A 13,153-nucleotide genomic window follows, 5' to 3' on the forward strand; every position below is an offset into this window, starting at 1 on the left:
TAGATGATTAATGAAATAATTGTTTATTCTGTACTGTAATTCTTCACTTTTCCAATGAAGCACTCATTCTATTATTTTCGTACTTTATAAGTAGGCCTAAGTAATCCCACAGTGTAGGCCTGATAAAAAAAATGCTTATTAATAATGGAAAGATACTAAGTAGTCTATAATGACTTTAGCAGCTGTACATCGATTGTGATTTACTTGTTTACTTTAGTGTGTCCATTTTAGTCCACTTAGGGACTGAACTGGAACTTTATTTTTTTACATCATGACCCTCCCCTGAAGCTCCAAATGTTTTTCCTTGAGCCTCCCAAAGTGACCACCATAAATAACCACATTTCATAGTTTCTGGCTCATGTGATTTTTAATTTATTTATGTGAAAAGGCCTTTAAACCATCTTGGGGTTTTGGAGGTTCTGAGAGTAATTAAATTAAATACAAAATTGTCTTAATGTTGAATGTCCTTCCTTAAAGCTAAATCCAAAACCATAAGTCCTTCTCCAGTGCTTAAATATCACCTCTTTTTTTTGCACTACCCTTCCTCTCTCATAATTAACAGTTCCTTATAGCCTACTTCAAACTACATAGGAGCTCATATTGTAATGCGTTGTTGTGTACACACCTCCACCTCCATCAACTGAAACATTAACATAGCTAGTGCTTACACATTAACACATCAAAAACAACAATCTTATTTCATAGTAAAATTTCCAAGCACTGCCTGGGGCCATAATGAGTACTTCTTCTGAGGTACATCTTGTTGCAAATACTTCTGTAATTTTACTTAAGAAAAACATTTGAGTGCAAGACTTTTCCTTTAACTGGAGTATTTTTGCAGAGTGGTATTGCCACTGCTGGAACATACACCATTACAAGTAAAAGTCCTGCATTCAAACTTTTAGTCAAGTAAATAATTAATATCAGAAATATGTATTTATAGGAGGCTATCAAAAGAAAAACTACTGCAGAATGCACCTGCTGTTACATTATCTACATGTGGATATTGTAAAATAAAACCATCTCTTAATTTAAGTTTTTATTTAATGTTATTTTCTACTGCTGTCTGAATTCTGGTGTAAAGCTCATCACTGTGCTTTAATGTATGTCTTGTTATGAGTTTGTGTGCTGTTGGGTTTAGGCTTTTCTGTGCTGTCTGAGTCTTTGAACAAGCTGGATGGACTCATCTCTTAGATGCACCTCTTGACAGATTACATTTATGTGTTGGTCTGTGTTCAGGAATTACTTGCTTTTAAGGGGATGTACATGTTAGCTTTTCTGCTTTTATATTTTCAATATAAAATGGTCCTGGTCTTATTGGTGTAGTCTGCACTTACATAACTTTGCATGCAATGTGTACACATTTTTTCAAAATAAATGATCAATTATTGCTCCCACAAAGAATTTCTAAGGTCCGCTTACAAACTGGAATTCCTTTAGATTCTAACTGGGATGCCAAATGCAAAGCTTTAAAAAATAGCTTTTGTTTCTAACAAGATATATTATAATATATGTTTGATTTCACTTTTACGTTAGTTGGTTGGTTTAAGGAAGAGCCTAATACGTTATATTCTTGGCAAAATATTAAGTGCATGCCCTCACTGGAGCCTCATCCCACCCAAAGCTCAAACCCCCCCCCCCCCCCCGGGTCCCAAGTGTGTTAAGCTGGCCCTGCTTATACAGTATCAGTATGTGGGATAGGCTGACAGGATCAACAGAGACGCCACTGTGATGATGTAATCTGTGTTGCAGAGCCCTAATGTCACCTGAGCTTCTTCCAAACAACAAAATGTTGTGTGCACCTTCAGAGACAGAAACCAAGGAGCCTTTCACCAGATTTATTCCAAGAAAGAAAAAAATCTCAAAATTTCATCCATTTGTCTTCTTGTCAAAAAATGTCCTTGTTCATTACATCTGAATAAGAACAAGACCACCAGCACTCAGAACTCAACAAAACAAATAATTAACAGATGATTTAGTCCTCAATATAAGCATCATGTTTACATCTCAGATTCATTTGGGTTTTTAAGTGTGATAGAATATCATATGTATAACCTAAATACACATATGTTTTCCTTTCATCACCTCTGTCTAAAAGTCTAAGCTCGGGGTTGTTCAAACATGGCATGAAAATAAGACAACAGGATGCAACCACTTTAAATACATTACAGAATTGAAATACTTCCCATTGTAATAATGACAGACAATCGAGTAACATTTTCTTTTAAAACTTTGATATTTACAGCAATTATATTTTGCCACTTTTAACAATTATGTCACAGGTGATCAATACAATGACATTACATCACAGGTTAGAGTCCTGCTGTTCTGTGATGATGGGAAATAGATTAGGTTCATACTTCCTGGATGAGCCGCAATTTCAGACCTGGGCATTATGTATCAGAAAAGTTTTATATGAACACAGTCCTCCACAAACAAAAATAATATCCTGTTTTTCACTTTGCAGCTTGGCCAGGAAGTAGAGGATGTTTGCTTGGCACATTTAGCCCTGACTCTCTAAAACAAACATAAAGGGACAGATACACACAATAGAAAACTGTCTGAGGTCTGAACTCTCAAAAGCATTTTAGGATTAAAGCGGTGACAGGCATTTTATTTTTATTTTTTTATTATGATCTAACACTTAAATGCCTTTGGAAAGTCAGACCTTATAATAATTTAACAAGAGGCATAGGTATTTACATAGGAATCTATGCAAAGTCACAGAGGCAGACACTTCATATTGCACATGAAAAAGGCAGGTACGTATGAAACGGTGGTTTAAAAACAACAGAAGTGGGGAGAGAAAGAGCTCAAGAAAGAGAGAGTCTACAAATACATCTGCACGCCCTTTAAGAATTTATAGTAAAAAATATTCAGTCCATGAAGCAGACCAAGGCAGATCACACAATTCCATCCAATTGCGCTGATGCAAATCCCAATGATGGAATAAAACATACATCAAACTACTTTTCTAACCAATTAACCTTCCTCCCTGATGCACCCTCATGAGACCCTCTCAGGAGAAAATTGTATATCTAAATCCTGTGATTGCAATATTTTTGCTTTCATGTACCTTCATAATCAACTGAAAAGATTCGAGCAAGATCAGTTGAGGTTTGACTCTGCATCTATTAACATAAGGTTTGTAAAGACTGGTTATAGCAAACATCCCCCTCTTGATCTTAACTACCTCCAGTCCCCCCTCTCTCTTTCTCTCATCCATACACCCTCTTTTACATCCACACGTTTGCTCTCACACTCTCACCCTTCTACGCACAGCCTGGTAGTGATGTCCATTACAGAAGTCGCATAACTATTCTGTGACTACTTCACCCTTACTCCGCAGTATTTCCTATTTTAAACATTGTAAGGTAAAACTGAATATGGCATATTGTAACACAAAACCCCATGGCTCCTTTTTTTTTTTTTTTTTTTTCACGAGGCACAATCTGAGAACTCTAAAATTTTTTTTCCTTTGGGATGCGGCACGAGTGAACTGTTGATGTTTTCAGGACAAAGTTATTTCTGTCATGGCTACATCTCTAGTTCCTTCTTGAAAACTGTTTTTTGGGTGCATTGAGAACTTTGTTCTTCCTAATATCAACTGGTGGTTGTACATATAAGTTTGTATATTTAACTTAAAATAGAAAGAAGTGAACATGACATCTGAGGTCTTCACACAGGTATTTCACAAATATACATCTTTTGAGCATTGTGATCATTCATCCACCACATTGATACTCAAACTATGTCTATAACAAATATACAACATACGTACTAAACAGACTCTTTATTTAAATTTTTCATATATTAAAAGCTCTAAGAAAGGCAGCAAAGATGCGCAATAAGGCAGATCCATATGACACACTCGATGACACACTCCATAGGACACGCTCTACTCTGGCACATTTACACTAACAGATGAGATGGATCTTTTTAAAGGGCTTCAGTTGCTCTCGGTTAAAAGTGGTTTATGAAGAAATTGGAAAGAGTAAAAGGATGTGAGAATGGTGCAAAGGAGTGGGAAGGATGGCAGAGAAAAATAAACTGAAGTTTTTCGGTCATGAGCGACCTTTATCCGAGGTGTGGATACATACTTGATGCTCTGACATGCAGTTAATATGCACAGGGTGTGTGTTTTTGTCATGTTTTATGCATGGAGTGTTATGGCTGGGAATATGTGACTCTGTCATTGATCAGTGATTGTCAATTTGTCCCTTCATAAAATGAGAAAAAGTTAATACACATGACAGTTTAATACGGTTTAGGTAAATAAACTAAATTTCCCTCTTCCATCGTCATGTTGATGAATTAAGTCATTATATTTTGAAGAGCTGAATATAAAAATCTGCTCTGATGGTATAAAAATCTACTGCATTAATTCCTTACAGCCATGGAGAAATCAGCACGGATGAAGATCAAAGGAATAAACATGAACTCATGAAAACATGAGGTGTCCATACAGCATGCATTCATAAGCATCAGGTGAGGGACTATGGCAGCTGCTTCAGTGTGAACAAAGCTGAGCCATCGAAATCAATATAAGCTATTATGAAACATTTTACAGAAAGAATAGCACTTTATCTCACTGTTATATGTTGAAGTAGTCTTTTTCCATAAGAATGTTTTTTTCTGTGTCTAAACAGTTTGCGCATGTACATATGTGTGTCAGCGTGTGTGTGTTTTTACAATCTTAATCAGGATCAGTACTGTATGAATGAACATGTGGTTAAAAATTTATTTTTCCAGTATAGCTGCTGAAAAAGATAAAAGTCACCAACATCTGCTTTCCTGAACTGGAGACACAAGCAACATGTAGCATCTAATCACTGAACCAGCTCAGATGGATCCGCTTGTTTCAAATCACTTGTCTGATTCGATTAGTTTGAAACTTTGTCCTGTCCGTTCTGCATGGCCTGCTAAGCATCTAAGTGACTGACAGCAGAGAGATCCCTTCCTCTCAGGTCGCTAAAAAGGTATCCTCAGCCTCTTATTGGACCACAGAAAACTTCAAGAAACCATCAGCAGCCCGTCTGTTGTCACTGACCCCTCCCTCCTTCTGCATCGTCAAGGCAACCATTGAGGCAGTGGTCATCGCTCCCGAAAGCACCCTGGGACTGCAGCAGCTCGTATTCCTGGTCCAGGAAGTCTAGGCTGTTGTTGCTAGGCAACCCACGGATGGTGAACTTGTGGGACACTTTGGTCCACTGCTCCCGATTTGCTGCCACTCTTTCGTACAGCTCAGTGGCCCCAGGAAAAAGTTCAGATAAGAGCCTGAAAGGACACAGGGCAGTGATGACTTGTGAGTTAAGATGCGCATTATTGTGATACTTTATGAGGTGAGGTGTCATGACTACTGTACAATAGAAGGCTCTTTATTGCACCAGCCTGAGAACATGCCCAAATTTTTACAATCCAAAATAGAGCGCTGCAGGAGTAGCAAGTCCTGAAGGAGTAGCAAGTCCTGAAATCCGTTAATCAGTTAGCATTTTAGCTCTCCTGGTTGCCTCATCTTTAGGGCCGTGTTTTTTTTGAAAGGGTTTTTGGTTAGAAGCCTTAAATAAGGTCTGTGGTTAACACATGCTTGCGAGAGTTTTATATTTTGTTGTATGACATATAATATGTCAGTAAATGCCCTTCTCGGGAAATATGAAGTTTTAATGTGTCTTAAAAAAGGCGGTTACTCACAACTGGCTGAATGAGACTACAAAATGTTCTCACGCCGAACACTGCTTTACAGCCTCTTTGTGGTAGCAACGATAAAGTTGTACAATTGTGTGTTTATAGCCCAAAGGTAGGTTTTTACTTCTTGCAAATTGCATTTACATTGAAAAAATCAGAAATGTGGTGATTTTTACTGAAGATTATCTTGCTGAACAAAACTTATAAGTATCATAAACATTTGTTTGCCACAGATTTCGCCATACAAAATCCAATGGAATAATGCCATTGGCTTTTTGTTGCGGGAACCAGGGCGATATTAACTTTCAAGTTGGCCTACAAATAAATCATTCCTACAGCACTCTATGAAGTTGAAAATCATAATTTGATTAAATATTCTTATGATTTCATTTCTTTTATTCTAATGTCGTACATGACATATTTTTCCACTGGTGTTATTTGGCGTTCTTTTCATTTTGTAAAACTTAATCTTTTGGCTAGATTTGGCAAGTGCACGAGGACCCAAACATAACAGACATGTCACCCTATTAAGTTAATGTAGAGAGTTAATGTAGAGAACATGTTAGAAAGCAGTTGCTTATTTTCATATCCAGCAGACACTGAGTAACACTATCATTCATTTAGAGTCATGTCTCTGGCTGCCCTCAGTCCAACATTCACTCTCTTTTTAGCTCCGTTTTGCTCCTGAGGGAAATATCTGACTGATAAATGCTCCACTGTGTTCACCAGCTCGTCAATTATTGTGTTTGTCTGCTATTTGATGTTAGCCAGGTAGCGTACACTGAGACTATTATAGCTTTTTTGTTCATCTGCCCCAGTAGCCTGCTGGGGCAAAAAATGCAGCTGGTGAGAGCAAAACAAAGCAGTAAAGCTGGGGGAACATAAAACCAAAACAAATAGCTGAAAGACACAAAAATACGAAGTTGACGTAGTCAGAAGTAGCAATTTTTCCTACTTGACAATTCTCTGTCTGTGTTCAATACTTGCAACGTGTTGACTAAGGTTCGTCCTGACCATAACACAAAGTGATATGTAATTAAAGGGGTCAACTCTTCGTACGCACTTGTAAATGGGCATGGCGATATGTTCCATGAAGCTTATCTGTAGCTCTGGGATGTACGCTTTCTCTCTGTCCATCATCTCACTGGGCCGGTTGCCCATGGCTTTTTCCTACACACACACACACACACACACACACACACACACACACACAGAAAAAAACACAAATACAAACAGAGATGAGTAACAAGCTCTCTACTGTGTAAAATGACACACGCATCAGCTACAAATTGAATAATTTCACGTCATTTAACAGCCAGTGCACACTGACACTTACCAGATCTCCTTGAGAGAAAAACTCTTTATAAATCAGCTCCTGTGGACACAAAGAGGCCGACATTTGTTACTGTTCATATGGTTTCACTCTCACAGTGACATTATCGTTTCACTTAATATACTTATTCATCTGTAATGTCACACAATAAAGCAACAAAAAATTCATCTCAGTTTAGATGTTTGGATTGTTATATAACTTTTTAATTAGCATAAATTAATTAAAATATAAAATTACAGTTTACTATGTAATAACATCCTGTCTGTTTTTTTAGCTTTGGGGGACATGTTTGAAAATATTATTATAATTTGAATGTCAATCAAATTGATTCTCTAATCTGAAATAAAATGTAATTCCCCTTTATTACAGTTCAATATTTGGTGTAATTGGTTTTTTTTCCCATTAATCACAATGAATTTTCTGGCTGGTGAGAAATGAATATACTAACTGACATCAGTATAAGCCAGGCCCTGTTAAACGGAAATGTGTTTCCAGTTTCAGGAGTAAGGATTACATTGCATTTGCTGTAGGTGTTAGGTGTTTGGAGATTTAGGGTGCAGGATTTAGGACAAGGGTCAGGGGTTTGGTGTTAAAAAGGGGGCAGACCAAGATTAAACCTAATCCTTAAAATGGAGTGCAGTTTCACAGAATAGAAAATAATGGTTGTTTCCTACTGTAAGCTAAGCACCTCATAATCTTTATTGTCCTAGAAAGGGGTCAGTTTTACTGTATAGTCATAGGGAACTGGAAGTCTTTAGGAATGCACTGGTGGTTCCCAGTGGGAACAGATACTGCTGTAACTCAGTGGAGAAATGTCTTGCTTGTGCATGTCAACTAACAGAGACAGAAAATACTGTCTGAAACGGCAGTCCTTTCACTACATCATATCAAATATTGTTTTAAATGGCAGTGTGCAACTTGTGCTACACTAAAAACTAAACATAAATTTTAATAATTCTTCAAATTACATGTATAATTGGACTAACACTGAGACACATTAACATGATTGTATATGTGTACATGTGTAGCATAAAATTCTATGACCTAAATATCTGTGTGCTGATTTATATATTGTTTGTTAATCCCAAAATTAAAGGTCAAGTGATTTAAGGTCATCTATTGGCATAAATGATATATAATATTCAGAACTAAGTTTTCATTAATCATCATAAAATGAGAATTGTTGGGTTTTCGTTACATTAGTGTGAGCAGATAATATCTACATACAGAGGGGGTCCTCTTCCAAAGAGTCTGCCATGTTGTTCTACAGTAGCCCAGACTCAAACGCTGGCTCTAAATAAGGCCACTTGTGTTTTCGTGTCTGCCGTGGTAGTTCTCCTACACACTTGGCACACAACAGAAGTTACAGGTTTTCAACCGACACCATCTGATGCAACTCAATCCTACACAGTAGATCTTTAAACCTGATATTTCCTAATGTGGTGACGAATGGGCGTACACACCGGAGCATCTTTCTTTGTCTTGCAGTTCAACTAGAAACATTTAGCCAGATTTGTGGTTTATGTAAGGGAATAATGGAAAGTATAGACACTGGTTTAGACTGTGAACTGACAGCAATCTTGCGTGTGGTTTTCCAGCCCTTGGTTTGGTCCGACAGGTCACACGATGTCATCAACAGGCACAACAGCATGGAGCGGTGGGTACGGCTTTTTGGGTTGTATCCATCTGAAACACACACATGCAAAACAGTGACTCTATCTATGCTGCATTTACACATAGGCATAGATGTCTGGTGAGAACCACAGCTTCACAAAGCTGTAAAAGTTCAATTTTTTTGCAACTCACTGCATTTTAGTCTCAAAAACAGCCACTTACTATGTTAGGCATGGCTGTATGTTAGGTACAAACAGTCTGTGGACATTTAGTGGACAGAAATGATGTTTCAGTGACATCTTAATTCTGTATATTTCCATTCTATGTTAGGTCAAACTGTCTTTGTCCATGATTGACAAGTTACACACTCTGTGGTTTGGAGGCAGTTGCTAACTCATTTAGAAGCTTTTAATGTCCTTGGATTACTTTAACAGCACAAAATTGATTCCACTGGGGAGACATCCACTCAGGATAACTTATAATTGGTTGCATTCAGGCGTAACAAACCACTGGGCAGGAGGTTACAGCCAATTATACTATATAAGAGCGCAGTAAGCAACTGTCTCCTCAAAGGGGTAAATAGTCCAATAAAAGAAGAGGATTACTGAGAGTGTCACTGATGAATACTGCAAGTTTGACCTCAGATCTTTGAAAAGGAAGTCGCAACATAATGAAAAACTGTAGTCAGTATATGCTTTTTCGGTGGCGCCAAGAAGGGAGCAAGCTGAGGAAAAGGGTTCATAATTTCACAGGCTGTGTACTTGGCATTGATTATTTAGCCAAAAATTGAACATAAACCAGTGGTTCTAAAACTGTGGGGTCGGCCTCCCTGAGGGAGCGTGGAGTCACTGCAGGTGGGGCATGGATGAGCAGGTGGAAAATACAGAGTGATTTATGTAGTGAAAATAAACAAACAAGATTCTTCTGATGCTATCATGCTGACTTTTACTTCACTAAAATTCAACATGGATCTTTTTTAATTAGTTGCTTCTCCAAGTATTGTCACAGGTGATATTTAGAAATTGTGAGGTGGGGTGGGGGGTATTAACATTTTTGGCTTCTAAAGGGTGGCATGTAAGAAAAATATGAAGTTTTACTTGTGACCATTACAAAATGATCAAAATGGGGAGTTTCTAATATGCATCATCAAATATTCATGTTGCATGTTTTTCTGTTTTCTCTTGTGAAATCAGCCCATTCTAATCTAAGGAAAAATAAATAAATTGGTGTCACTGCTCTGGATGATGCATCTAAACCAAGTCTCCCTCTGCTGTTTGGGGTTGTGAGTTTGAAACAAAGGTAGAGACGTGGCTCTGCATACTGAACTACTGGGACGTACCATCAGCCATCTTCTGCAAGTCCTTGAAAATGCGAAGGTGGTGAGCCAGGTCTGTAGCCAGAATGATGTCTCGAATCAAATCCAGCATGCGAGAGTAGTCCTAAAAAAGAAAAAACAACAACAACAACAACAACAACAACAACAACAACAACAACAACAACACACACACACACACACACACACAGACACACACAAAATCCAAACATTTAGCTAGCAGAATTAAGTAAATGGAAATGTGCAATGTGTGAATGTCAGATTTCTATCTTACCTTCCTGTTGAACTTCTCGAAGATGTTGCAGCCGTGAGTGTTCAGAATTGCGATGGCCTGGGCAAAGTGATGTCTCTGTCATGGCAAAAAGAGCAAGATAGGAAAATGAATGATCACATTTTAAAACTGCTGAGTGTTGAGTCATGTTGCAATGCAACAAGCACATTTTCATGCCTCCCACTGATCACTGCTGCAAGGAAATTAAGTTTGATTTTGGCCACTAGGTGTCATACCAGCACAAAACAATATTAGTAGATCACACACACTGAAGTTAATCAACAAGGAAGGAGCAAATGAATATAAGAAAATTGTATTTGGTCAGCCTACAAAGTTAAGTCCTACAAAGTGCATAATATAACACACTACATAGCACTGAGCTTATAATAAGTGCTGGTGTGGATTACATTATATATTCAGAGGTGCCTCTAATATTCTGTCCTAACATGTATGTAAATCAGAAGCACACAAAAAGGGACAGCTCTTTGAGATCTGGTATTTTCCATTTCACTGCTGAAATGGAAGAGTATGTTAATCTTGAAGAAGAAAAGTGTATCTGGTATAGTGCTGACTAAACCATATAGAAAATGAGTTCTGTTGTATTTTCTACTCTTCTACTTTTGATTGTAAACTGCACAATGCTGTGCTTAGTGGGATAAAAATGTTCATTTTGGTAAATTTGGAAGGTGCACAAAATTAGAGATGAAAACAGAAGCTCTTTAGCAAGATAATCTGTAGATATTTACAGTATTAGTTTCTTGTGTGAGCCTTTCATTTGTTTTTTGTTTTTATTTTGTGTTTCTTTTCCTTCTACACATGCTTTTTATGATCTTTAACTGGAAGATGTATGTAACATAACAGTGTCTTATAATCCCATGTGGGATGACCCAAATGTTTGGCATAACACAAAACTAAAAAATAAAAATTAAATAAAGGAATGAATATAAAGGCATAAGCACAGATCCCTCATGCTGTTATAGCTGCAATAGGTTCCCAGTCAACTCTCCCACATCCCTGTGATGTAATATAACTGGTTGCCAGTTTACCTCCATCACAGATCCCTCTGAGCTGTAGAGAGCAGCCAGCACAGATTGCTGAAAATAGAAACAGAAAAATGAAACACAGTCCTCTTATTGTACGCAATATATTAATTCAAATGAGACAACCTTTAATAAATTCATTCTCTTAACTCTAATTGTCAGCTCGAATATCAATCTTCAAATAGAACAATCATTAAAGAAGCTGATGACCTTTGTTGCATAATGAGAGTTGGTGTGTGCATCACTTAGGTGCCAGAGGGTTGTGTATGATTATAGTGGAGCAGAGCAACATGCTTCTAATCACAGTGACATGTAGAGTCTCAGCGGGGCGAATTCACTGACTCTGATATCACCATGAGCCTGCCTCTTATTGACGTTCTCCAGTCTGAGGATCTAAAAGTCAATTTCTAGTCAGAATTTTTAGTGCGAGTGCAGTGCTGCTCTGCTGCACTCTATTCAGCAGTGTAGAGCAGCAGTATATTCATTATTCCTTTTTACTTTTGCATCAAGGCCGTAGCCATGGAATCAACATTGAGGGGACCAAATCGGGAGAGATAATCATTTCCCTATTATATTATTCATCATAAGCCAGTACAGCTATAGAGTATACTTTGATGAATATGGAATAATTGAACGCTACTCCAGTCTACATAAATAAATAACACATGCAGTGCAACATAAATGATTGACACATTACTTAGACTTCATATAGGCTATCTGGCAAATATATCATAATAAAGACATTAACATTAGTTAATTATGCCCATATGTAATATCTATCAATATTCAAGTTGCCTATTTTCCATTTACTCAGGTACAATTATACAAAGGCTCTAGAATTTTTGTGCACATTGTTGGTCACTGGATGAATGTGTGAATAATCAGGCTGTTCTAATGCACTGTTCGTATATTTTCTTATGAAAAGTAATGCAGAAAAATATGTATGTATCCCACATAATAGTGAGCCAGCAGTTCAGGCATAGCTCATATATTTTGGATGGTTGTGATCACATGACCGGTGATGGGAGTACTGAAAGAAATGGTCCGAGGCGGACCAGTTAGGAGGAGGCAGCTTGGGGCGATGGAAGGGTCACAAAACGCAAGACTTTCCCCAGAAGACCTGTGTGAAAATACCTCCTCATCATGTTTCTTTTTCTAAACTTAACCGCACTGTTTTACTTGCCTAAACCTTACCTCCAGAACTTTACATTACTTACACAACTCTAAGTTAGTAATGTACCATCATTTGTGCTGTGCTAATTTGTAACATTTTATACAAACCATTGCGTGTGCATTTTCAGCATGTCATACTAACCGTTTGTATTAGGATACATTGGGCTATTTGATTGCAAGTAACTTGAGAGCTAACATAAGGAATGGTTCATTGTTTAGCTCTCACAGATCTGCAAATGTTCACCCAAAACATTTGTTTCCATGCAATTACTGAAACTTTTTAGCAAAATATTACAATTCCCAAAAATTACAGTTCCAGCAAAAATTATATGATGATAATGATAACATTACCTTATCATGCATGTCCTGAATGAAGTGTTATTACTGGTACAGTGTCACAGTAAATAGCTTCCTGTCAAGAACTTATGGGAATATATATATATATATATATATATGTGTGTGTGTGTGTGTGTGTGTGTGCAACTAGTGATGCATGTTGCGCATGTAATTGAGTGATTTAATGTTTCTTTGTGTCATTTTTGATGCTTCATTATAAGCCCTCTAATAAAGCAGAAACATAATATGTCTTACTGAGGCGACTTGGAAAGAATTGTTGGTGCCACGGTGGTCCAGGTCATGGCACATACAGGAGACAAAGAGCGCTAAAATCTCTATATCCCTACAAAGAGAATAAAGAATGGGGG

General features: G+C 37.5%; 1 protein-coding gene across 1 annotated transcript in view; it reads right to left on the minus strand.

Moving 5' to 3' along the window:
* Positions 1 to 4,240: 4,240 nt before the first annotated feature.
* Positions 4,241 to 13,153, minus strand: part of LOC121943070 (cGMP-dependent 3',5'-cyclic phosphodiesterase) — a 121,101-nt gene continuing 112,188 nt past the window's right edge. The window contains exons 24-31 of the mRNA XM_042486447.1: positions 13,041 to 13,128; positions 11,283 to 11,330; positions 10,240 to 10,314; positions 9,972 to 10,071; positions 8,592 to 8,704; positions 7,022 to 7,060; positions 6,749 to 6,855; positions 4,241 to 5,277 (exon numbers count right to left, since the gene is read on the minus strand). Of these exons, the coding sequence (XP_042342381.1) occupies positions 5,043 to 5,277; positions 6,749 to 6,855; positions 7,022 to 7,060; positions 8,592 to 8,704; positions 9,972 to 10,071; positions 10,240 to 10,314; positions 11,283 to 11,330; positions 13,041 to 13,128 (805 nt within the window). The 3' untranslated portion in view covers positions 4,241 to 5,042. The remainder of the gene's footprint in view (positions 5,278 to 6,748; positions 6,856 to 7,021; positions 7,061 to 8,591; positions 8,705 to 9,971; positions 10,072 to 10,239; positions 10,315 to 11,282; positions 11,331 to 13,040; positions 13,129 to 13,153) is intronic.

The sequence above is a fragment of the Plectropomus leopardus genome, chromosome 5 (assembly GCF_008729295.1).
Source record: "Plectropomus leopardus isolate mb chromosome 5, YSFRI_Pleo_2.0, whole genome shotgun sequence".
Lineage (NCBI taxonomy): Eukaryota > Metazoa > Chordata > Actinopteri > Perciformes > Serranidae > Plectropomus > Plectropomus leopardus.